This window comes from Dreissena polymorpha, chromosome 14 (genome assembly GCF_020536995.1).
Source record: "Dreissena polymorpha isolate Duluth1 chromosome 14, UMN_Dpol_1.0, whole genome shotgun sequence".
In the NCBI taxonomy this organism is placed as follows: Eukaryota; Metazoa; Mollusca; class Bivalvia; order Myida; family Dreissenidae; genus Dreissena; species Dreissena polymorpha.
In genome coordinates this window covers 28,397,674-28,425,673 of record NC_068368.1, presented here as the reverse complement: position 1 = coordinate 28,425,673, position 28,000 = coordinate 28,397,674, and the positions used below count along the sequence as shown (strand labels likewise).

General features: G+C 37.7%; 2 protein-coding genes across 2 annotated transcripts in view; both read left to right on the top strand.

The window, feature by feature from the left end:
• LOC127857501 (uncharacterized) lies at positions 1-3,221 on the top strand. The gene is made up of 3 exons (XM_052393898.1): positions 1-185; positions 345-480; positions 1,872-3,221. The coding sequence occupies exons 1-3, from the start codon at positions 104-106 to the stop codon at positions 2,068-2,070; spliced, it is 417 nt and encodes a 138-aa protein (XP_052249858.1). The 5' UTR covers positions 1-103; the 3' UTR covers positions 2,071-3,221.
• LOC127857248 (lysyl oxidase homolog 2-like) overlaps positions 1-28,000 on the top strand; it is a 104,378-nt gene that overhangs the window by 50,476 nt on the left and 25,902 nt on the right. The gene's annotated exons all lie outside the window — the stretch shown is intronic.

Sequence of the window (28,000 nt, the reverse complement as noted above, 5' to 3'; positions counted from 1 at the left end):
GGGATTTTCTGAACGAGTTAATCTTGGAAGAACTTTGGATTACTTCAAGAAGAATGTCAACTGTTCCGGAACGGAGAGCTCAATCAGTGAATGCGTGGGTGATATGGAGTACTGCTTCTATCGAAAACAGGACGGTTGCCTTAGACTGTCATTAGAGTACCAGCATGTCGCTTTATTTTGCTCAGGTATATTAAGTAACAGTTAAGTGATTTTTATTATAAATTTAATTATATAATTGATTGCAATACATATATAAATATATACATAACATTGTTGAAATTGCCTATTGATTTGCACATTTTCTTCCTGACACAAGGATGTGTTGCATTCGCGTTTTATTTAAGCTTACAAAATACAAGGACTTAGACTGGGACCCGATGGCAAACTCTTAATGGAAATAAACGATCGCCAGTGGGTGTCGTGTATAGAGTATTTCTCATTAGAGACTGCACAATCAGCTTGTAGAATTATGGGATACAGGTAAGTTTGCCTTTGCCGTCTAATGTTTAACTGTTTTCATGAAATGTTTAACTGTATATATGCAACAGTAACAATGCACTGTATATATATAATATGTATATGAGTGTTTTTAAATTGCACGCATCTGGCATACATATGCGTTTGTAAGTTATTTTTCTAGTTTATTGACAACTGTTTTCATTCACATAGTATTTCCGAAAATTATTAACTCTACTACTTAAAGTAAATGTTATTTAACTTAAATTTATAAAGAAAGTATGGTATCTCAAAAAAGGACCGGATTCCATTTATGTATTTCTTTTCTTCCTTATATATTGTTTACTCTCTACCGTTTGTAAAATAAAAATGAGTGTCTTTTGAAGCATAAAAGCTTATTTTTTGAGTGTTGCATTACTCAATCGATTGAAGCACGTTGGGGAGTTCTGTAGAGACCCCATATACAACAAGTACTAGCTCTAGCCCCAAGAAGCGGACTCAAGAGCGTTTCAAATAAGTCTTAAGCTTTATATGCAATTGAGCTAAAATAAATAGCATTACAATAAAATAATCGACACAAGCAGACTAACTATTTCATCAGTTACAACAATTCATAGTGTTCAGAGCTAAGGACATGAACTTGCAAGAACGGGAAGGTTAAACATGTGTAATGCGACGATCAGAACCTAGCTTTATGGTTTATACCGGGCAGAGAAAACATGTGTTTAGAATACAATGACTTGGAATGTGACATAATTAATGTTCACTGATGTTAGTTCTGCATGGTTGTATCAAAACACCATCACCATCATGGCAAAAGAGGATGTTGTTTTTAAGGAAACTTCACACATCAGTGATGCGCAAACATTGATACATTTTGCCAATGGAGTTTAAACCATGGTAATGCGATATCTCAGGGATTAGTAGACAAAGATGGGAAATTGATAAATAAAAATAACTTTAGTACTGATCTTTTAAACTATTTTACACAATTGGGAGGTGGGTATCAAGGAAAGCCTTAACCGGAAATCAATGTCCACTACAATTCATTAGATGAACGCAAAGGTCATCCAGTTGTGAGACACTGTGACCAATGATTTCATGTAGAATTTGTTAAGCTCCCACTTACTGACGCTTGTTTCTCACAATAATGAAGACTTACTTTTTCTTCGTTCTAATTTAATTCCATTTAACGTGTTGGAAATGTGTTTGCAAAATAAAACAAACATGCATGTTTTATTTTAAATGATGTGAAATTTACAATAATTTATTGTAGTGATTAATCTTAATGCGTGATTCATATTTCATTGAAGCTGTTAAATGGCAGAACAATTGTTGCATGAACAACACTTTAAAAAATGATTTTAAAGTAAAGGCTGTCGTAGTAATAATATACTCAAACTCTTGCTCTTCAGTGGTAATGTCACAGTCACTGGAGAGAAAGCAGGAACAAATGATACGGAAATCACGGGGACACTTGTGTGCAGTGCAAACGCCACTACTGTCGAGAACTGCGAACTGAAGCACCAGTTTAGTTACCGACCTTACCTGTTGGAAGCTGCGTGCACCGCATACGTGCTACTCACGTGTGGAAACTCGAACACCGGCCGATAAAAATATAAAATATATGCATATGCACAGATAGACAAAATTTACTTTGTTATTTTTCTTTTTGACAATTTCGCTAATCGCTATTTTAGTATGTTAACCCCATTCAATAAACAACAGCAAAAGGACAGACACGTAGTCCAATTCAGGTCGATATTATTGTTTATGTTTGCCATGTCATTCTGCCGTGGTGTTGGGTTTAAATAACGCCACAAGCCGCGCACAATAAACACACATATCATAAACGTCGTATCGCAGCTTATAGTTGTCGTGTTGTCTCACTCCATAACAAACCAACATACCAGAACGATATGGACAAAATTCAGCCAACATATACCATAGGCGTAACCATGTATGTGTTTGCTCGACTGTATGTACGATAAGATGTATTATGTATGTGTTTGCTCGACTTTATGTACGATAAGATGTATTATTTCCTACTATCAGTTTAGGTAAAAGGACATGGTAAAATAGACACAATGATGAAATAGTTGTTACAATCACGATATTTAGTTGGTACAATTATGTAAATGATCTATATTATTTGTCGTATACTATTGACTACCATTATAATAAGTTTTTATATATGATGTGTATGTTATGCGTTAAGTCGTTTATTTAGTAACTGTCGATAGCATTTGATTGACAACAATTTAAAAAACAATCTTAGACACAGAAATGCATTTCAAAAAACGTGCCTGACACTTAAAAGCCTGGTACCACAAGCAGAGTTTACATAAGAACATAATCATTTAATGACTTGTTTTATTAGTTCCTATCGCATTTTCAAACAGTGCATTGTTCCTAGCTCGTACAGGTTTTTTTTAAATTAGATAATGCTCTGACAAGACTATTTAATTCTAACATTCAAGGCTGCCGTATCATTTTTCTTTTTTTTTATAGTGAAGGGACATAATGGATGCGCTCTTGAGTGGACGTTCCAACGTTGTGGCATTATGGCATATTACATTATTTCCGAACGTGACGTGGATTCATTGACATTGAATTCACACAGTGCATGTAGCTTGTGCTGGACGAACGTATAATGTATCATCCGTACTGACTGATATTTGCAATATCCATTTTTATAATAATATAAAGCTGTGTTCTATGTACTGGGGTTAATTATTTTACATTAAGTTTTTCCGTAATCTGTAAATATCCAGAATAAAGCCTTGTATGTTATTGTTTACGTATCTTTCAAGACGCTGTCTGAACACACTTACATTGTTTGATGTTCTAGATTACTTTATTTTATGATGGTACTTCGTTCCGATCAGGTAACTACTTCACGTGTTATTTTTCTAAACTGGCAATACAATGCATGCTTGACCAAAACACTTTACAAAGTAACTATAGTATGATAGTTAAAAAGAAAATATATTCTGATTTTAATTATTGCGTTAACGCCATCACCAGTACTTCATAACTGAAATTCCAAACTGTTTAAAAACAGATTGTATATTGTTAAAGGTACTTGTTAACGGCTGATTGTGTGATTACATTTTACAATAATATTTACCGTCATTCAAACAGCAATTAACTTGAACATATGGTATTCACAAGTTTACAGTAAGTACGTACAATAATAATACTTATAATATACACGTTTGTATCGTATTATGTGAGGCGTGTGAATCTCTTGTTAATCCAGCGAATTGTTGGCTACACTACTTTGGTCCATTATATAAATTGTATGTATATGCATGCTCGAACTCAGTTATATGCCTTATGGGATTACCACTGTTATAGACGACAAAGACTTTAAAAAAAAGATATTTCTTGTAAAGGTGTTCTAAAGTATTTTAATTAAATATGTTTCAATACTTTTTATTACCCTCTCCTGATTGTCTAAACCGAAAATATGGATATAAGTTTACTGCAAAACAAATTGGTCTTTAAACAGTGAGATGTATAGAGATTTATGTTATAAAATATAAAGGTTCGCTCCCAGGTATTAACAAATGCATGATTGAATGAATGATTGATGATGACGATTATGGCGAGGACATAGATGATGATGATGATACTAATGGCAGCGCAGATGGTGTTGGTGCATCTACCACCGATGATGATTACGATGATGATGAATATCCTGCTTCTTCTGATAATAATGATGATGATTAGAATGTTGGTGATGATGGTGGCGATGATGATGATGCTAAATATGATTGTAATGATGATGATGATGATGATGGTGGTAGTGTGATGATGATGATGATGATGATCTAGTTACGGTCTCCTTAAGGTCAACATCGAAGAGCCATGTGAATGGGGTCCAGTGCGGTACATTCTGTAACAACTGGCCTGACGTCCTGGATAACTTTTTTCCGTTCAATATATTGTATTTCCCCGTCGATAGGTGCGTGTGCGTCGAGGGCATCTCACTCAAAATCTTACAAAGTTTACAAAAACAATATATGCAAATTAAAAGACATTTCATACGTAATACAAACAACAGCTTTTACATTACAATATAAACAAACAATGTTATTAATAAAGAATTGATTTAAGTAACTTATCAGAACTACTTGAAATGGGATAGCAACAGTTTCCATTCTTTTCATTTTCGCAAATCATTAAAGTAATTTGTTTTGCTTTGTACATAACAATGTAAGGACAGGTACGATTTTGCAGATGTAAGAGTGAGTCTAGTTGTGTTCATTTTACAATAATAAATAAACATTCTTATAAAAACAAAAAATAAATTTAAAGTTTCACTTGTATTTGGCACGTCCAAATATAAAGGCATGCATATTAAGAAAGTTCGAAAAGTGATTACATCATGTAAACAATTTTTGATTAACTGATTGACATGATTATATTATATAAATATGTGTTGAATAGTTTCACATTCAGTTTCACAAAAGGTGCAGTTAGCTGTAGTGGCGTAACCAATTTAAATAAAAAAGAGTTTGTTAATAAGATTATATGTATTATTTTATATTGAAACCACTCTAAATTGGCATCTCGTGCAATACAGCAAGGCATATCAAAAATATGTCGCCACTCATTTGTTTCAATATTATTTAAATGTTTGACCATTTAGCTATGTACACAGGGCTCGTTTTTTGAAATTGCATCGTTCATAGGTTTCGTACCCTTTATATTTTATAAGATGGACCCTATGAAATGGCTTCATTAATCTAGTGTCATAGGAGCTTCTGGCTTTCATGTACCTTGCCACTGCGTAAGTAATACCAAGGAAAAGAAGGTAATTTGGATGGAAGTCATATACTTAACAAAACTTAACGGTTAAAGTTTCTGTATTTTGTATTAAGTCCTTTTTTTGAACAATTATTTCAAACAAAATACACTTTGTTACCTATTGTTATGTCTGGGTTATAGACTAGCGGATATTGAAACAGAAACTGCGTTTCAAATGGTTCTTTTTTCCTGCGACAATTTCTACGGATCCATGAGCACTTCAGAAAACTGACAATAGAAAAAAATTCTCGTTTTTAATCCTTCTCTTTATATTCTTTTCTTACAATATGTTTACTTAATCGTGATTTGAAATTCCACATTAAATTAAATAATAGTTCAATTATCTCAGCTTTCAATGTATGAGGATTAGGCAAGGAAACAACATGATGATTTTACATTGGTTATTCTAGAGTTTTAATTACTTGAATTTTTCCTATCGGACTTAAAATCCTTCTAGATCAGTTTTTTTATAAGGCTTTTATTTTCATTATTTTGTCAACATAGTTTAATTCAATGAAACACATACGATCAATATGAAAAATTAAGCCATGCATGTATTATGTTTGTTGAATACAATTTAATTTCAATTTAGTTTTTATGCTTTCGGAGCTAAACTTATTTAGGTAATCCATAAAACTTTTGTTTTATCGATTTTTTTTTACCCTGAGTACTTTGTAACAATACATCTAGAATTTCAAGGAGATATTATGCAGAGCTATCCAGGAATATAGAGGTGTCGTCAGCCATTTGTGAGAATTTGTATACTATGTCATTAATTTGTATTACTTTAATTTTACTATCTGAACCTAAAGTGATATTATGTGCCTTTTTAACTGTTGAATTAAGCTGAAAAGAATTAACAGGTCAAAAGAGCTAGTTAAAATGTGGTTACTGACCAATTATCTGCAACTCATCTTGCTACCAGTTGTTTATAAAAATATATTTTTTATTTGATATTTTACATGACTCACCCAGTCCTCTAAGCCGAAATGATCCGTAAAACAAAATTGTGTCTGTGTGTCGTTTGAACGAATCTGCACTAAAACGAAATTTGGGTTCACATCGTAGATGCATGCTCAGTTGTCAAACGAAAGTACGGTTGATATTCAACTGCATTATTTTCTCTTTCCGAGATATAGTTTTAGTATGTTGATGCTGCATTAAGAAATATAAGTGAATATGAAGTGAAAACACCAAAAATAAACAACGGTTGCGATAGACACATATAACCTGTTAGATGCCCATAATATCACTTCAAAATAATAGACACAATTTTTCTGCGCGAAGATTGAAATTTTAGCAACTGAGAAGGTCTCCTGGTCTGCAACCACGTTGTATAGGGAACATATAAGATAAAAAACCACACAGCGTGAACGCAATTACTCCGTCTTTATACAATACATAAAACTTTTCATAATGCTAGGTCCAAAATTAAACCATGATATAATCCGATTTAAAAATGCCCATGACAAGGAATCAAAGGCCTTTTTAAAAAATATAAGCAAAGCAATCCAGGGATGTCAGTTCCATCTGTATAAATAAGTATATTGTAAACGAGTCTGGTCTTTTCACCTATGAATCTACCCTTATAAAACTAGTTTGTTTATTGCTTATGAATTTATCTGTATATTGCTTTAACCTGTTTGCGATGCAAATAGAACCAATTTTATATACAGTATTTAATCATGTTATTGGCCGCCAGTTTTGTCAAAATTGTCTAGGTTTATCACCTTTTAGAATGCAGGTTATTATACCTTGCGTTTTAGAAACTGATAAATGTCCACTTGTAAATGCTTGTTTAAGAGCTCAACAAACAAAGGTGCCCAATTTCTGCAAAAATGCTTTAAAAAATATAGTAAAACCAGAAGAATCTGGCTTTTTATTATTCGACATGATGTTTATTAACGATTGAAGCCTCCTTTAATGTGATTTGTCCTTTTATACTATTCAATTATGAAGTTGATAGGTTGGGAATTTCTATATCATTAACATAAGTTTTGAAATCTTTTTGAAACATGTTAGCATTTTGTGACTGATATAATTTTTCATGAAAAAGAGCGGTTTCTTTTAAAATGTCAGACTGTTTATCTATTTCAATTCCATTTTCTTTAATTATTTTGTCATTTTCTTTGTCGTATAATTGTATTTTTCAAGATTACAGAAAAGTTTCGAAGGTTTTGCATATTGAATTCAGTCAGATCTAGATCTTATAACGGACCCTTTTAGTTTGTCATCATGTTTGTTGGAGTCCAGCTTCTAAAATGTTTACATATTTAACATTATCATCGGTGACTGTTTTTGTCTCGTTGTTCGATTTCAAGTTGTTGTTCACGAGTGCTAGTGTACTTCTTTTTAAAGGAGCTTTAAGATCTTGCTTTGCTCCTTATTTCCATTAATAAAACCTTAATGCATGTGGGTAGTGTCATCCCAGATAAACCAGGGCTTAATGCATGTGGGTAGTGTCATCCCAGATAAACCAGGGCTTAATGCATGTGGGTAGTGTCATCCCAGATAAACCTGTGCTTAATGCATGTGGGTAGTGTCATCCCCTTAATGCATGTAGGTAGTGTCATCCCAGATAAACCTCCAGCGCAACCTTCCAGATCAGCATTCGTTTTTGAAGTATTACGGCGAATGGTGAGCCAGCTCAGCACCCAGCGCGAGATTCTAGATTAGCATTCGTTTTAAAAGTGTTACTGCGAATGCTGAGCCAGCTCAGCACTTCAGCGACATTTCAGATCAGCATTCGTTTCAAAATCGTTAAGGCGAATGCTGAGCCAGCTCAGCACCCCAGCGCGACATTCTAGATCAACAGTTGTTTTAAAAGTGTTACTGCGAATGCTGATCCAGCTCAGAACTTCAGCGCGATATTCCAGATCAGCATTCGTTTTTTAAAGTATAACGGCGATTGCTGAGCCAGCTCAGCACTCCAGCGCGACATTCAAGATCAGCATTCGTTTTAAAAGAATTACGGCGAATGCTGAGCCAGCTCAATACTCCAGCGCGACATTCTAGATCAGCATTCCTTTTAAAAGAATTACGGCGAATGCTAAGCCATCTCCAAACTCCAGCGCGACATTCTAGATCAGCATTCGTTTTAAAAGCGTTAAGGTGAATGCTGAGCAAGCATAGCACACCAGCGCGACATTCCAGAACAGCATTCGTTTTAAAAGTGTTACGGCGAATGCTGAGCCAGCTTTGCACTCCAACGCGACATTCCAGATCAGCGTTTTTTTTAAAGGCGTTAAGTTGACTACTGAGCCAGCTCAACACCTCAGAACGACATTTTATATAAGCATTCGACTTATAAGAGTTATGGCGAATGCTGAGCCAGCTCAGCACTCCAGCGCGACATTCTAAATCACCATTCGTTTCAAAAGCCTTAAGGCGAATGCTAAGCCAGCTCAGCACATCAGCGCGATATTCCAGAGGAGCATTCATTTTAAAAGTGTTACGGCGAATGCTGAGCCAGCTCAGCACTCCAGCGCGACATTCCAGATCAGCATTCGTTTTAAAGGCGTTAAATTGAATGCTGAGCAAGCTCAACATCCCAGCTCGATATTCAAGATCAGCATTCGTCTTATAAGAGTTAGGGCGAATGCTGAGATTGCTCAGCACTTTTGCGCGACATTCCAGATCAGCATTCGTTTTAAAGCGTTAAGGCGAATTCTGAGCATGATCAGATCTCCAGCGCGACATTCCAGATCAGCATTCGTTTTAAAAGTGGTACGGCGAATGCTGAGCCAGCTCAGCACTCCAGCGACACATTCCAGATCAGCATTCGTTTAAAAGGCGTTAAGTTGAATACTAAGCCAGCTCAACACCCCAGTGCGACATTGCAGATCAGTATTGGTCTTATAAGAGTTATGGCGAATGCTGAGCCAGCTCAGCACCATAGCGCCATAGTCCAGATCAGCATTCGGTTTAAAAGTATTACGACGAATGCTAAGCCAGCTCAGCACTCCAATGCGACATTCTCGATAAGCATTCGTTGCAAAAGTGTTAATGCGAATGCTGAACCAGCTCAGGACTCCAGCGCGAAATTCCAGATCAGCATTCGTCTTATAAGAGTTATGGCGAATGCTGAGACAGGTCAGCACTGTAGCGCGACATTCAAGATCAGCATTCGTTTTAAAAGTATAACGGCGAATGCTGAGCCACCCAACGCGACATTCTAGATCAGCATTCGTTTGAAAGTATTAGGAGGAATGCTGAGCTACCACAGCACCATAGCGCGACATTCCAGATCAGCATTCGTTTTAAAAGTATTACGGCGAGTGCTGAGCCAGCTAAGCTCTCCAGTGCGACATTCTAGATCATCATTCGTTTTACAGGCGTTAAGTTGAATTCTGAGCCAGCTCAACATCCCCGCGCGACATTCCAGAACAGCATTCGTCTTATAAGAGTTAGGGCGAATGCTGAGCCAGCTCAGCACTCTAGCGCGACATTACAGATCAGCATTCGTCTGATAAGAGTTATGGCGAATGCTGAGCCAGCTCAGCATTGTAGGGCGACATTCCAGATCAGCATTCGTTTTAAAAGTATAACGGCGAATGCTGAGCCAGCTCAGCACTCCAGCGCGACATTCTAGATCAGCATTCGTTTTTAAAGTATTACGACGAATGCTGAGCCAGCTCAGCACTCAATCAAGACATTCCAGATCAACATTCGTTTCAAATGCGTTACGGCGAATGCTGATCCAGTTCAGCATTCCAGTGCGACATTCTAGATCAGCATTCGTTTTAAAAGTATTACGGCGAATGCTGAGCCAGCTCAGCACTCCACAGCGATATTCTAGATGAACATTCGTTTTAAAGGCGTTAAACTGAATGCTCAGCCAGCTCAAAACACCAGGGCGACATTCCAGATTAGCATTCGTCTTATAAGAGTTATGAAAAATGCTGAGCAAAATCAGCACTCTAGCGCCATAGTCCAGATTAGTATTCGTTTTGAAGGCGTTAAGTTGAATGCTGAGCTTACTCAACATCCCAGCGCGACATTCCAGATCAGCGTTCGTCTTATAAGAGTAATGACGAATGCTGTGTTAGCTCAGCACTCTAGCGCGACATTTCAGATCAGCATTCGTCTTATAAGAGTTATGGCAAATACTGAGCCAACTAAGCACTCCAGTGCGATATTCCAGATAAGCATTCGTTTTAAAAGTGTTACGGCGAATGCTGAGCCAGCTAAGCACTCAAGCGCGACATTCCAGATCAGCATTCGTTTTAAAGGCATTAGGTTGAATGCTGAGCCAGCTCAACACCCCAGCTCGACATTCAAGATCAGCATTAGTGTTATAAGAGTTATGGCAAATGCTGAGCCAGCTCAGCACTCTAGCGCCATAGTCCAGATCAGCATTCGGTTTAGAAGTATTACTACGAATGCTGAGCCAGCCTAGCATTCCAACGCGACATTCTCGATCAGCATTCGTTGCAAAAGTGTTAATGCGAATGCTGAGCCAGCTCAGGACTCCAGCGCGAAATTCCAGATCAGCATTCGTTTTTAAAGCTCTTTAAAACGGTGGTTTAATGCATGTGCATGTGAAACGGTGGTTTAATGCCATCTGGGACGACACTTTAAGCACATTCATTAAAACCTGTTTTCCGAGAGCGTCTCTAATGTTTTGTAGATGCGGTACATATGACGACTGTTACAACGGATGGTACTCGAGCTATTCGGCCCATGATACGTGTGAGAATTTCAACGAGCATCTAGTTTACACGGAAAACTTCCCCAGTGGGCACGCAACGTTGCTGCAATGTTGTATTTCGGTTGCATTCAAACGATGCAGTTTGGTTGTCACAATGGTGTATATGAATTTTTTTTTTGACGTTTTTTCCCAACGTTGCTACAACGTTGTGTTTAGGTTGCATTTAAAATGCATTATTTCTAATTTATTTAAAATAATAAATAATAATCTACTATCAAGTATGTTTTACAAAAAAAAAAAAAATCTATTTCAGTTTACTGCGAACCGCTCTTTTAAGTATGAACTCAGTTCTTGGTGTCTATGAAGAAAATGGATTTCTCCCCGAATAGGAATCGAATCCACCAACTCCCGATTACTAAGCGGACACCTCATCCACTACACAACCGCGACAATTGCAATTACAGCACATTTGGTTAACTTAAACTTAAACAATTAATTTTATCCAGCGATTTTGAGTAAAAGTTCATCTTAACCCATTTACATATCAAATGGACTCTTCCCATCCTTCTAAACTGTATCAATTTATTTCCAAAATTAGGGATGTCTAGTATATTTATTTCTATATTCATAATATTTCTTACAGAAATTACTTTGAGCAAGCATCGCAGACCCTGATGAGACACCGCATGAGGCGTTTCATCTAGATCTACGCTGTTTGCCAAGGCCTTTTTAATCTTGAAATTTTTAAGTTGCAACTAGAAAAATAAATGACGGAGCACACGGTATAATGCCGTCGTCAGTACACAATATACCATTAGTGAACCGGCAGACATATTGTCGTTTTCATAAATGATGATCCACCAAATTTTTTCCAATTACATAACACTTATTTGTTAAAAGTCAACGACTAAGATCTGGAAAACAACAATAATCTGCCATGATAACGGTAATTACGACAAAGGCGAAAAGGCATGTGGCAATGCATTACCCGAATAGATTGGTTGAATTTCTTTTTTGAATTGGACAATGAACCATATTTATAGTTTTATAGTTTATTTTATTTTAGCCTCATCCAATATTTACAGTTTTCACAATGCATATATAAAACATAAAGCTATAGATAAAACATTGGCCATTCATAAAATGAATTATAGAGACTTATTCAACAGGGATAGTAACAGGGATGGTAACAGGGATAACCCTAAGAAATTTTTGAAATACAGAAACTTAGTACAAAGAAACATAAAGTCTGCTAAGTCTGAATATGTTTCAACTAAAATAGAAGAGAATAAATTTGAACCAAAGAAACTCTGGCAGTGTTTGAAATATCTTGGTTACAACAATACTAAAATAGATAGTCAAAATATTGTTTTAACTGTAGATAATGAAATTTGTCATGATATTGTTAAAGTTTGTACCTATGTAAATGAATTCTTTTACTAATATTGCCTCAGTTCTGGTACAAAAGCTTCCAGGCCAAAAACATAAATTTGACCTAAACTCTGATCATTTGTCACAATTTTATAAAGATAAACGTCCAGATAATAGAGAAATGCATTTGAAACATGTTACAGAGCAATTTGTGCTCCGTGAGCTGAGAAGTCTTACTGTCAGTAAAAGTACTGGTTAAGATGGCATGCCCGCTAGGATTTTGAGGGATGGTACAGAAATTTTAAAGATCCCCATTACTTTTATAATACATTCATCTATTTCTGAAGGTATTGTCCCTGATGATTTTAAACAAGCTAGGGTTAAACCTTTACACAAAAAGGCAGTACCATGGATGTAGGTAATTATCGGCCAGTGAGTATTTTAAGTATTGTTTCAAAAATACTAGAGAGGGCTGTTTATACTCAACTTGAATTTTACTTGGTTACAAAAAATATTATCTACGATCACCAATCAGGCTTTAGAAAGTCATTCTCTACTGATAGTTGTTTAATTAATCCCCTTGATACTATTAAAATGAATACTTCTAAAGGCCTGTACACAGGGATGATTATGCTAGACCTCCAGAAGGCATTCGACACTGTCAATCATGACATTTTATTCGAGAAGCTAGAGTTAATGGTTGTTCGGTCAATTCCATGGTTTAAGTCATACTTGATGGACAGAATCAAAGTAGTAAACATAGGTAAAACAACTTCTACCCCTCTTCCAGTCACCTGCGGGGTGCCCCAGGGTAGTATATTTGGCCCCCTGCTTTTTTATGTTACGTTAATGACATGGTCACTAGCATTAACAATGATTGTAAACTTATATTGTACGCTGATGAAAGCACACTATTGTTTAGCCATAAGGACCCTGATTTTATATGTGCCAAACTTGGTAAAGTTCTAGAAAATTGCTCGGACTGGCTGGTAGATAATAAGTTATCCTTGCACTTGGATAAAACTTTTCGGCCCAAAACGAAATTTAAGTAAGCAAGAGTCTACACAAGTCACTTGTAATGGCCTTAAGATAAATAGTACTAAACAAGTTAAGTACTTAGGCCCTCCAGTAGATTGTTTTTTTATCAGGTGAAGCTATTGTACAAAACATTATCTCTAAGGTCAATGGGAAACTTAAATTTTTGTATAGACATAATAATTGTTTGGATTTTATCACACGTAAATTGTTATCATCTGCACTTTTACAGTGTCATTTTGATTATTATTGTTCATCCTGGTACGAAGGCCTAAACAAAGGTCTAAAATCTAAACTCCAAATTCTCAAGAACAAGATTATCAGATTTATAAAAGGTTACTATCCAAGACATTCTATTACTTGGCAGGATTATGTTCATCTGAATATGTTTAATGTTAACTATAGAGTATAACAGCTAAGGCTTAATCACGTGCATAAAGTCTATTATAAGACGTGTCCTTCATATCTTAGGGAAAACTTTGTTAATAGCTCTAGAGCATCTAAGCCATTTAATGTTATTTTACCTAGTCTCCATAATACTTCTTGTAAACAGACATTCTTATATACTGGACCAAGAGACTGGAACTCTCTCCCTGACAATATTAAAAGTGTAAAAACATTACCAGCTTCAAACAATTAGTGAAAAAGCACCTTCTTGAACAACAAGTATCAGAAAGTGAATGTGACTTTTTATTGTACTAATACTTATGTTGCAACAATCATCTGTGATTATCAATGTTAAATTGTGATATTGTGCATAATAAGATGAATGCATACTCTTAATAATACCGTTTTGTACCAAAATCGTAATTGTTAATTATTGATGTTTTTTGTGATCATATGGTTATGTATCACTTTTCTTTTTCAGTGTGTGTTGTATGGACCCCTTTGGAAACAAGCTTTCAGCTTAATGGGTTATACATAGGTCATCAGCATTCATGCTCATATGAACGCACTACTGTGTAAAAAACTCATGTATTGTTAAAAGTATGCATATAGTAACAGCGTTGTATTTGTTGCTCTCAAATTGTAACTTTAAAAAAAATCAGCCTAGTCTTAATTCCTTGATATCTGTGATATATTCTATGTTAATCTGTGATAATTATCTTATGTGTCATATATGTGTATGTGCTATTGACCTTACATGTAAATAAATAAATATAAATAAATATATAACTCAATGTACTTTACATGACTATCATGATTATACATGGTGAACAAATACATTACCACCAGCGACCCTATCAAGAATGCCATACACTTGTCGCAATATATTGTCCGTCATTAAAAAATGCATTATTGCGCAAACAATTAAACATCTTAAAAGATCTTCCAATCACCATGGTCATACCTTGATTAAGATGAATGGTGATAATAATATAAATCTCTAGTGTTATATAAACTTAACATCAGTTTACATAAAGTACACAGTAAAATTGCTAGCCATACATAGCATTGAAGGGAAGTAACTCGAACCATATTGCCATCTTTAAGTCCTTAAGAGTTATCTTTCTTCAATTTCATTTAAATGTTCTAGAAAGCAAGTCTATTGCATTGTTCTAGTCCCAGTATATACAGGGTATTGTAAAAAAATGTCTTTTAGGATTCAAATAATAGATACATTGCATTCTATATTACAATTCTACAAAAGACTTATAAGGGACTTTAATGTACATAAATGTTATTCATTATTTACACTAATAAAACATCAGTAAATTGATTCAGTCTCACCTTTGTACTTTTAAAATGTGTTAAAACTAATACGTAACTATTCTTACGCAATAATAGAAGACTATATCACATGAATATATACAGTATTTAAAAAAAACAAAAAAAAAATAACAAACAAAACAGATGATAACCTGCACTATACTGTACACGTATTATTCACAGAATAAAATTTGCTTAAGAAGTTTTGAGTATGCTGCTACTCTAAATACTATACAAACTTTAGAAATTCTAAAATATTAATTAAAACAACACGGCATGCATGCGGACTCTCTATTGCAAATTACAAATTTTAAAAGTGAAATAGTGATGGGAATAGCGTACATTCTCCAACTGAACATTCAGCATAAGATCTCAAAAATATAAGAGAAAAGTCGAGTTAAAATATAACTGAAGATCTTAAAAAATGTTACAATCATCTATTGTATAAGGTATTGTTTCTGACTTGTTATATGTTTCAACAGGTTTTTGCTATAGTTCTAATCATATCTGGGTGTGTAAACAAGAACTTGAGTTTATCAGTATCGTTTAGTGAATGAAAGCTACAATTTACAATATAAGCCTTTTCTATTAATAAGTTTCTATCATACAAATATGTAGAGCCTTCTAAGAGCACATGCGATTCTGACCCAACAGCACTAAAACATAATGGACATACTCTACAATATCCATTGATCAACATGTCTGTTCAAAAGTACAGTTCTTACATCAGATAATAAATGTTTACAATTAAAAGGCAATAGGATATATGACTGCAGACCAAAATCACTTAAATTTTCTTTCACTCTAAAAGGCCAATCTTCTGTTACCTTTATTCAGAGCCCATGTAAAAATCTTCTTATTTATTCTACTGCTTATATGTTCGACGTTTTTCTCAAACCTAATCTGAAACGGTCAATCAAGACGCTTAGCATATTTGAGAGAACGTGGGATCCGACGATGTTTGCTGATCTTCATGGTTTTTGGTCCAGGATTATACTTCTCAGATTGTTATATGTGAAGTAAAAACAGTTTGATCTAATAACTTCGATAATTCGAATGTTGCTTTTACGACATTACGCATATCCAATTAAAATACACATGTACTTAAATTATAATTAAGGGAATTTACAAAATAAAACAAAAACATGTTGTATGTATGTATGTATGTATTTATTTTGACCTTGCGGTCAAGGATAACCCATGAAAGTGCAAGCACTTATTTCCAATGGGGTCCTTTGGTTTTGCTGAAGAGACATGTTCGTATAAATAGTGAAGACTTTACCGACTGTTTTCATGGAAAGTAAAAAAACTCCGCCCGACCTTTCGCAAAAAGATTAATTTGCATTTCCCAATGACCACAAACATGAAACATTTTGGTCTTTATGCTATATAATTCTTTATATGTTAATTCCGTATAAACAATGGATACAGTGCAGTTTTATTTGCCCTGCGGGCTTGGTGAAGATGTGTATCGTACCATTTGCATGTGTTTATTTACCTTCCGTTTACACTTCGAGAAGCGTCTAGATGATAAAAACAGCAAACACAACACCTAACATATTTTAGACGCATGCTATCCATTGTTTGTATACGTTGTTGCTTGTATGTGAACGATGTAACACGATTTGATGTGGCACACTTGTCAAACAATACCAGGATGACGTTAATCAATTAGAAATATATTTTGAATAACATGTATTTTTAACGAAAATCTAGCTTAGGATCGTAGCATGTGGCTGTGCAATACCACTTGTAACCGATGTCATCATAAATGTTTTTTTGTATTATTAAGAACTCGTATTTGTCACTCAAATCCGCGTTAAGAGCTTCCTAGCAAGTTGTTGTGAATACAACTTGATACGGATGAAACTTCGCAGTATGAAAGGGTAGCTACATAGACTTGGTTCACAGATCGTCATTTTCCTAAATAACGTCAGACATAAGACCAATGACTGGTAAATGGGCGAAATGTAACAATAGACACATAGTTAGAATGATAACATAATTTATATATGAGAAATCATGACTTGAAATTGATAAATAATATCAAGCACAGGCAAGATAAGCGTTGAAACATGAGACAAATTGTGAAAAAAAGTTTAACAACTGACTTTTTATCCTAAAATAACTAAATTTCAATATGCAAGTCCCATAAGTATGCAGCATCTATTATTTGATTGTAAATCCCCCGATCATCGCATATAATTTGATCACCGTAAATGATGAAATGGAACCAGTTGTAAGTAAAGTATTTATTTATTTATTATCTACGAAATTCATTTTATTATGTTTATGTTTAAAACAAAATAAAATAATACTTACGGAACGTATTTACTCCCAGGTATGCGTCAGCCATGGTAGTACTTGTATATGTGGTTTAGTGTCTTTAATTTTTGTGTATGCAGATTTTATCGTCAACATGTCAAATGTCATGAAAACCGGATTTTGTTGTTGATGACAATGAGTCAATGGCAATAAACCGATTTACAGGTAAACAAGATAGTACAAGTAAACAGGATACGAATTTAATATTTTCTATGAAATTAATTACATAATCAACGCCTAACTCTTTGTTTCATTGTTTGCTCGGAGCCAACAATATTTTAATATAAATATTACAGCTGCGTTTGTGGAGTTTAATAAAAAGCTGCATCTTAACGTGTAAACTGAATAAGTTGAATAGTGCATTTTGGTAAAAAGGTAAGATTATATTGATATATATGTTATGATAGTTTTATGATAATTCAAATGTTCATTCTAATACTCATACTATGATGTTATGATGTTAATATTTATTTGTATTGTGTTTTTAATTTAAAAAAAACGTTTTGAATAGTGTCACATACATATTATTTTAATTTGACGTTTACTTATGCTATTTATCAGGCTATTATTCATCCTGATCCTCATATTCACCAAAATCATCATCATCATGACCGTAATCGTTTTGGGCCTCGTTCACATCGTCGTAACACCAATTTCGCCACATCCATCTCAACCAAATGTCAACATCATCATCATCGCTTTTATCATCATGTTCATCATAATCTTTTTAACCAAAGCCTTTATGATCATTAAAAAGTATTTCGCCGACGTGTTTGTAGATGCATCTGCTGCTGCGATTCGGTCTGGCATGTGCGATTATTGTGGGGTGTTCTGCTGGTAAGTAAAAATGTAGACTGGCATGTGCGATTATTGTAGGGTGTTCTGCTGGTAAGTATATAATGTAGGCTGGCAGGTGCGTTTATTGTAGGGTGTTCTGGTGGTAAGTAAAAAATGCTGGCATGTGCGATTATTGTGAGGTGTTCTGCTGGTAAGTAAATAATGCTGGCATGTGCGATTATTGTGGGATGTTCTACTGGTAAGTAAATAATGCTGGCATGTGCGTTTATTATGGGGGTGTTCTGCTGGTAAGTAAATAATGCTGGCATGTGCGATTATTGTGGGGTGTTCTACTGGTAAGTAAATAAAGCTGACATATGCGTTTATTGTGGGGTGTTCTGCTCGTAAGTAAATAATGTAGGTAGCTTTAACTATTTAATCCGCACTATCAGGCGTGTTTTTTTTAACTGATAAACATCGATACTGGGACAACACTTTCGATTGAAAATACTTGTTTTACGACGAATGCAGTGTTCGTGTTTTGCCTCACTCTGGTTTTTTAGATCAATGAGCTTCCAATGCAATCGAGCTAAAAAAAGTTTTTTACACTTTAAAGCCATTAATCAATGAAAATGGTGGCTTTTGTTGTTAAACGATGTATCCAATGTGCGTCTGCAATATTAAGGAGCATTTTATTGAAGGCTGCGCTAACAAGATGGTCGATTTGGGAGCGTTTATTGAAAAATTGCGCGTTTGTCAAAATCGCACTCCCCCGAAATCCGGTTTTCTAATAGCTCATTCCTCGGCAAAATGGAATATTTTGTGAAGTTATATAACATCTTATTTTATTCCAATTGACGAAAAAGGGCATGCTCCTCTTTAAATTGATATAATATTTGCATAATACGACATAAAGAAAGGGCACGGAAGATGTGTATTAAATTGGCCGTTTAATAATGGAACCTACTGGGCATTTGATTTAATGTAAACTACCCGAACCAAATCTAATGATAATGATAATGATAATAATAATAATGATAATGATGATAATAATGATGATAATGTTGATGATAATGTCGATGATGATAACGATAATGATGATAATGATAATGCTGGTGATGATAATAATGATAATGGTGATTATAATGATGATGATAATGATGATGATGATGACGATGATGATAATGGTGAAAATTATGATGGCAGTAATAATAACAATAATAATAATAATGATGATGATGCTTATGCAGATAATGATCATCATAGAACTGTATTGCAAGCCTAAATTCTACGGAATCCGGATAGAGTCGTCTATAATCTTGCCCTCCTTTCATCAAGGGCGACACACGACACACAAAGCGACACACGATATTTTGCGCGACACACGACATTTTATTATTCAAATGTCGCCCTTTTTTAGGTAGCCCAAAAGGCGAAATATCGTGGTAAATATCGCGCGTCGCTTCGTGTGTCGCGAATGTCGCGCTAGAGTGTTGAGATGTCTCAGCATTCGCCGTAACACTTTTAAAGGGAATGCTGATCTGGAATGTCGCGCTAGAGTGCTGAGCTGGCTCAGCATTCGCCGCAATACTTTAAAAACGAATGCTGTTCTGCAATGTCGCGCTAGAGTGCTGAGCTGGCTCAGAATTCGCCGTAATTCTTTACGCGCAGGAGTGCTGAGCTGGCTCAGCATTCGCCGTAATACTTTAAAAACGAATACTGATCTGGAATGTCGCGCGTTGGAGTGCTGAGCTGGCTCAGCATTCGCCTTAATGCTTTTTAAATGAATGCTGATCTAGAATGTCGCGCTTGAGTGCTGAGCTGGCTTAGCATTCGCCGTAATTCTTTTAAAACGAATGCTGATCTAGAATGTCGCGCTGGAGTGCAAAGCTGGCTCAGCAATCGCCGTCATACTTTAAAAACGAATGCTGATCTGGAATGTCGCGTTTGAGTGCTGAGCTGGCTCAGCATTCATCTTAAAGCTTTTGAAACGAATGCTGATCTAGAATGTAGCGCTGAAGTTCTGAGCTGGCTCATCATAAGCCGTTTTACTTTAAAAACGAATACTGATCCTGAATGTTGCGTTCGAGTGCTGAGCTGGCTCAGAATTCGCCTTAATGCTTTTAAAAAGAATGCTGATCTAGAATTTCTCGCTTAAGCTGGCTCAGCATTCGCCATAACGCTTTTGAAACGGATGCTGATCTGGAATGCCGCGCTGGAGTGCTGAGCTGGCTCAGCATTCGCCGTAATACTGTTTAATCGACTGCTGATCTAGAATGTCGCGCTGGAGTGCTGAGATGGCTGAGCATTCGCCTTAACGCTTTTAAAACGAATGCTGTACTGAAATGTCGCGCTTGAGTGCTGAGCTGGCTCAGTATTCGCAGTAACACTTTTAAAACGAATGCTGATCTAGATTGTCGCGCTGGGGTGCTGAGCTGGCTCAGCATTCGCCGTAATTCTTTAAAAACGAATGCTGATCTGGAACGTCGCGATGGGGTGCAGAGCTGGCTCATCATTCACCTTAATACTATAAAAACGAATGCTGATCTGGAATGTCGCGTTGGAGTGCTGAGCTGGGTTCAAAAGTCGCAGTAATACTTTAAAACGAATGCTGATCTGGAATGTCGCGCCGGATGGCTGAACTTGCTGAACATTCGAAGTAACACTTTTAAAACGAATGCTGATCTGGAATGTCGCGCTAGAGTGCTGAGCTGGGCTCAGAAGTCGCAGTAATACTTTAAAACGAATGCTGATCGGGAAAGTCGCGCTGGAGTGGTGAGCTGGGCTCAGAAGTCGCAGTAATACTTTAAAACGAATGTTGATCTGGAATGTCGCGCCGGATGGCTGAACTTGCTCAACATTCGCCGTTACACTTTTAAAACGAATGCTGATCTGGAATGTCGCGCTAGAGTGTTGTGCCGGCTCAGCATTCGCCGTAACACTTTTAACATGAATACTAATCTGAAATGTCGAGCCAGGTGCTGTGCCAGATCTGCATTCGTAATTTGCTGAGCTGATGTCGATTACTGAGCGGTGGGCCAACTTAACGCACGTGGCAACACAATGTTCGCTGTGTGTAAATACATGTATACTTTATTTATAGTGTTTATAAGAGATATTCTTTAAACGAATTAAAGTCGTTTATGTATAAATTCCTTATATGTTTACACTTCAAACTTATTTTTCATATTGTCAAACGTTGCTCTGTTATGTATCGAAATTCGAAATCTTTTACATGGGTTAAAAAATATTGAATTAAATGGTTTCGGCATGTTATTCTCAGTATAGAACATTAATGATAACTCTGCGAACGCTAGAGCCGGGTTAGTTTAAATCTATTTATTTTATCTCGATTGCATCAAAAGCCTCAGCTGATCTTCTTTTTGTTCATTATGCCATTAAGAACGACATAGTCTGGGAATCATAACGATTATGCGAAGGTTTTTTCACCCGACACAGAAACGCTACGTTTGGTTATTTACGACATCCCTTAGCGCCAACGTCTATGCATTGATTTCTTTTTAAGTCAAAACTTGACAGCACGATGGTGAAAATGCTAAGTCAGGTTAGTAAGACGACGATAACGGGACCACACTGTTATGATTACTCGACACTACGATGATGATTACGGTAAGTCAGGTCAGTGAGACGACGATAACGCGACCGCACTGTAATGATTATTTGACAGTACGATGATGATAACGCTAAGTCACGTCAGTAAGAGGACGATAAAGCGACCGCACTGTAATGATTACTCGAACGTACGATGATGATAACGCTAAGTCAGGTCAGTAAGACGACGATAACGCGACCGCACTGTAATGATTACTCGACAATACGATGATGATAACGCTAAGTCAGGTCAGTAAGACTACGATAACGCGACCGCATTGTAATGATTACTCGACAGTACGATGATGATAACTCTAAGTCAGGTCAGTAAGACGACGATAACGCGACCGCACTGTAATGATTATTCGACAGAACGATGATAATAAGGCTACGTCAGGTCAGTGAGACGACGATAACGCGACCGCACTGTAATTATAACTCGAGAGTACGATGATGATAACGCTAAGTCAGGTCAGTAAGACGACGATAACGCGACCACGCTGTAATGATTACTCTACAGAACGATGATGATAACGGTAAGTCACGTCAGTAAGACGACGATAACGCGACCGCACTGTAATGATTACTCGACAGTACGATGATGATAACGCTAAGTCAGGTCAGTAAGACGATGATAACGCGACCGCACTGTAATAATAACTCGACTGTACGATGATGATAACGCTATGTCATGTCAGTAAGACGACGATAACGCGACCGCACTGTAATGATTACTCGAGAGTACGACGATGATAACTAAGTGACGTCAGTAATACGACGATAACGCGACCGCACTGTAATGATTCCTCGACAGTACGATGATGATAACGATAAGTCAGGTCAGTAAGACGACGATAACGCGACCGCACTGTAATCATTACACGACAGTAAGATGATGATAACGCTAAGTCACGTCAGTAAGACGACGATAACACGACCGCGCTGTAATGATTGCTCTACAGAACGATGATGATAACGGTAAGTCAGGTCAGTAAGACGACGATAACGCGACCGCACTGTAATGATTACTCGACAGTACGATGATGATAACGCTAAGTCAGGTCAGTAAGACGACGATAACGCGACCGCACTGTAATGTTTACTCGACTGTTCGATGATGATAACGGTCAGTCACTTCAGTAAGACGACGATAACGCAACCGCACTGTAATGATTACTCGACAGTACGATGATGATAACGGTAAGTCACGTCAGTAAGACGAGAATAACACAACCACACTGTAATGATTACTCGACAGTACGATGATGATAACGTTAAGTCACGTCAGTAAGACGAGGATACCGCGACCGCACTGTAATAATAACTCGACTGTACGATGATGATAACGCTAAGTCAGGTCAGTAAGACGACGATAACGCGACCGCACTGTAATGATTACTCGACAGTACGATGATGATAACGCTAAGTCAGGTCAGTAAGACGACGATAACGCGACCGCACTGTAATGTTTACTCGACTGTTCGATGATGATAACGGTCAGTCACTTCAGTAAGACGACGATAACGCAACCGCACTGTAATGATTACTCGACAGTACGATGATGATAACGGTAAGTCACGTCAGTAAGACGAGAATAACACAACCACACTGTAATGATTACTCGACAGTACGATGATGATAACGTTAAGTCACGTCAGTAAGACGAGGATACCGCGACCGCACTGTAATAATAACTCGACTGTACGATGATGATAACGCTAAGTCAGGTCAGTAAGACGACGATAACGCGACCGCACTGTAATAATTACTCGAGAGTACGACGATGATAACTAAGTGACGTCAGTAAGACGACGATAACGCGACCACACTGTAATGATTACTTGACAGAACGATGATAATAACGGTAAGTCACGTCAGTAAGACGACGATTACGCGACCGCACTGTAATGATTACTCGACAGTACGATGATGATAACGCTAAGTCACGTCAGTAAGACGAGGATAACGCGACCGCACTGTAATCAATACTCTACAGAACGATGATGATAAAGGTAAGTCACGTCAGTAAGACGACGATAACGCGACCGTACTGTAATGATTACTCGACAGTACGATTATCATAACGGTAAGTCACGTCAGTAAGACGACGATAACGCGACCACACTGTAATGATTACTCGACAGTACGATGATGATAAAGGTAAGTCACGTCAGAAAGACGACGATAACGCGACCGCACTGTAATGATTACTCGACAGTACGATGATGATAACGCTAAGTCACGTCAGTAAGACGACGATAACGCGACCACACTGTAATGATTACTCGACAGTACGATGATGATAACGCTAAGTCACGTCAGTAAGACGAGGATAACGCGACCGCACTGTAATAATAACTCGACTGTACGATGATGATAACGCTAAGTCACGTCAGTAAGACGACGATAACGCGACCACACTGTAATGATTACTCGACAGTACGATGATGATAACGCTAAGTCACGTCAGTAAGACGAGGATAACGCGACCGCACTGTAATGATTACTCGACAGTACGATGATGATAACGCTAAGTCACGTCAGTAAGACGAGGATAACGCGACCGCACTGTAATAATAACTCGACTGTACGATGATGATAACGCTAAGTCAGGTCAGTAAGACGACGATAACGCGACCGCACTGTAATGATTCCTCGACAGTACGATGATGATAACTAAGTGACGTCAGTAAGACGACGATAACGCGACCGCACTGTAATGATTCCTCGACAGTACGATGATGATAACGCTAAGTCACGTCAGTAAGACGACGATAACGCAACCGCACTGTAATCATTACTCGACAATACGATGATGATAACGCTAAGTCACATCAGTAAGACGACGATAACGCGACCACACTGTAATGATTACTCGACAGAACGGTGATGATAACGGTAAGTCAGGTCAGTAAGACGACAATAACGCGACCACACTGTAATGATTACTCGAGAGTACGACGAGGATAACTAAGTCACGTCAGTAAGAGAACGATAACGCGACCGCACTGTTATGATTACTCGACAGTACGATGATGATAACGCTAAGTCAGGTCAGTAAGACGACAAAAACGCCACCGCACTGTAATGATTACTCGACAGCACGATGGTGAAAATGCTAAGTCAGGTCAGTAAGACGACGATAACGCGACCACACTGTTATGATTACTCGACACTACGATGATGATTACGGTAAGTCAGGTCAGTGAGACGACGATAATGCGACCGCACTGTAATGATTATTTGACAGTACGATGATGATAACGCTAAGTCACGTCAGTAAGACGACGATAAAAGCGACCACACTGTAATGATTACTCGAAAGTACGATGATGATAACGCTAAGTCAGGTCAGTAAGACGACGATAACGCGACCGCACTGTAATGATTACTCGACAGTACGATGATGATAACGCTAAGTCAGGTCAGTAAGATGACGATAACGCGACCACGCTGTAATGATTACTCGACAGAACGGTGTTGATAACGGTAAGTCACGTCAGTAAGACGACGATAACGCGACCGCACTGTGTGATGATTACTCGACAATACGATGATGATAACGCTAAGTCAGGTCAGTAAGACGACGATAACGCGACCGCACTGTAATGATTACTCGAAAGTACGATGATGATAACTCTACGTCAGGTCAGTAAGACGACGATAACGCGACCGCACTGTAATGATTACTCGACAGAACGATGAAAATATGGCTACGTCAGGTCAGTGAGACGACGATAACGCGACCGCACTGTAATGATTATTTGACAGTACGATGATGATAACGCTAAGTCACGTCAGTAAGACGACGATAAAGCGACCACACTGTAATGATTACTCGAAAGTACGATGATGATAACGCTAAGTCAGGTCAGTAAGACGACGATAACGCGACCGCACTGTAATGATTATTTGACAGTACGATGATGATAACGCTAAGTCACGTCAGTAAGACGACGATAAAGCGACCACACTGTAATGATTACTCGAAAGTACGATGATGATAACGCTAAGTCAGGTCAGTAAGACGACGATAACGCGACCGCACTGTAATGATTACTCGACAATACGATGATGATAACGCTAAGTCAGGTCAGTAAGACGACTATAACGCGACCGCATTGTAATGATAACTCGACAGTACGATGATGATAACTCTACGTTAGGTCAGTAAGACGACGATAACGCGACCGCACTGTAATGATTACTCGACAGAACGATGATAATAAGGCTACGTCAGGTCAGTGAGACGACGATAACGCGACCGCACTGTAATAATAACTCGAGAGTACGATGATGATAACGCTAAGTCAGGTCAGTAAGACGACGATAACGCGACCGCACTGTAATGATTACTCGAGAGTACGACGATGATAACTAAGTGACGTCAGTAAGACGACGATAACGCGACCACACTGTAATGATTACTTGACAGAACGATGATAATAACGGTAAGTCACGTCAGTAAGACGACGATTACGCGACCGCACTGTAATGATTACTCGACAGTACGATGATGATAACGCTAAGTCACGTCAGTAAGACGAGGATAACGCGACCGCACTGTAATCAATACTCTACAGAACGATGATGATAAAGGTAAGTCACGTCAGTAAGACGACGATAACGCGACCGCACTGTAATGATTACTCGACAGTACGATTATCATAACGGTAAGTCACGTCAGTAAGACGACGATAACGCGACCACACTGTAATGATTACTCGACAGTACGATGATGATAAAGGTAAGTCACGTCAGAAAGACGACGATAACGCGACCGCACTGTAATGATTACTCGACAGTACGATGATGATAACGCTAAGTCACGTCAGTAAGACGACGATAACGCGACCACACTGTAATGATTACTCGACAGTACGATGATGATAACGCTAAGTCACGTCAGTAAGACGAGGATAACGCGACCGCACTGTAATAATAACTCGACTGTACGATGATGATAACGCTAAGTCACGTCAGTAAGACGACGATAACGCGACCACACTGTAATGATTACTCGACAGTACGATGATGATAACGCTAAGTCACGTCAGTAAGACGAGGATAACGCGACCGCACTGTAATGATTACTCGACAGTACGATGATGATAACGCTAAGTCACGTCAGTAAGACGAGGATAACGCGACCGCACTGTAATAATAACTCGACTGTACGATGATGATAACGCTAAGTCAGGTCAGTAAGACGACGATAACGCGACCGCACTGTAATGATTCCTCGACAGTACGATGATGATAACTAAGTGACGTCAGTAAGACGACGATAACGCGACCGCACTGTAATGATTCCTCGACAGTACGATGATGATAACGCTAAGTCACGTCAGTAAGACGACGATAACGCAACCGCACTGTAATCATTACTCGACAATACGATGATGATAACGCTAAGTCACATCAGTAAGACGACGATAACGCGACCACACTGTAATGATTACTCGACAGAACGGTGATGATAACGGTAAGTCAGGTCAGTAAGACGACAATAACGCGACCACACTGTAATGATTACTCGAGAGTACGACGAGGATAACTAAGTCACGTCAGTAAGAGAACGATAACGCGACCGCACTGTTATGATTACTCGACAGTACGATGATGATAACGCTAAGTCAGGTCAGTAAGACGACAAAAACGCCACCGCACTGTAATGATTACTCGACAGCACGATGGTGAAAATGCTAAGTCAGGTCAGTAAGACGACGATAACGCGACCACACTGTTATGATTACTCGACACTACGATGATGATTACGGTAAGTCAGGTCAGTGAGACGACGATAATGCGACCGCACTGTAATGATTATTTGACAGTACGATGATGATAACGCTAAGTCACGTCAGTAAGACGACGATAAAAGCGACCACACTGTAATGATTACTCGAAAGTACGATGATGATAACGCTAAGTCAGGTCAGTAAGACGACGATAACGCGACCGCACTGTAATGATTACTCGACAGTACGATGATGATAACGCTAAGTCAGGTCAGTAAGATGACGATAACGCGACCACGCTGTAATGATTACTCGACAGAACGGTGTTGATAACGGTAAGTCACGTCAGTAAGACGACGATAACGCGACCGCACTGTGTGATGATTACTCGACAATACGATGATGATAACGCTAAGTCAGGTCAGTAAGACGACGATAACGCGACCGCACTGTAATGATTACTCGAAAGTACGATGATGATAACTCTACGTCAGGTCAGTAAGACGAC

What these genes read in the sequence shown, in the direction of transcription:
- LOC127857501 (XM_052393898.1), top strand. Translation starts at nt 104, where the DNA reads ATGGAGTACTGCTTCTATCGAAAACAGGACGGTTGCCTTAGACTGTCA. An exon ending in TGTCGCTTTATTTTGCTCAG is followed by an intron (nt 186 to 344) that starts GTATATTAAGTA and finishes GTTTTATTTAAG; the next exon opens with CTTACAAAATACAAGGACTT. An exon ending in TGTAGAATTATGGGATACAG is followed by an intron (nt 481 to 1,871) that starts GTAAGTTTGCCT and finishes CTTGCTCTTCAG; the next exon opens with TGGTAATGTCACAGTCACTG.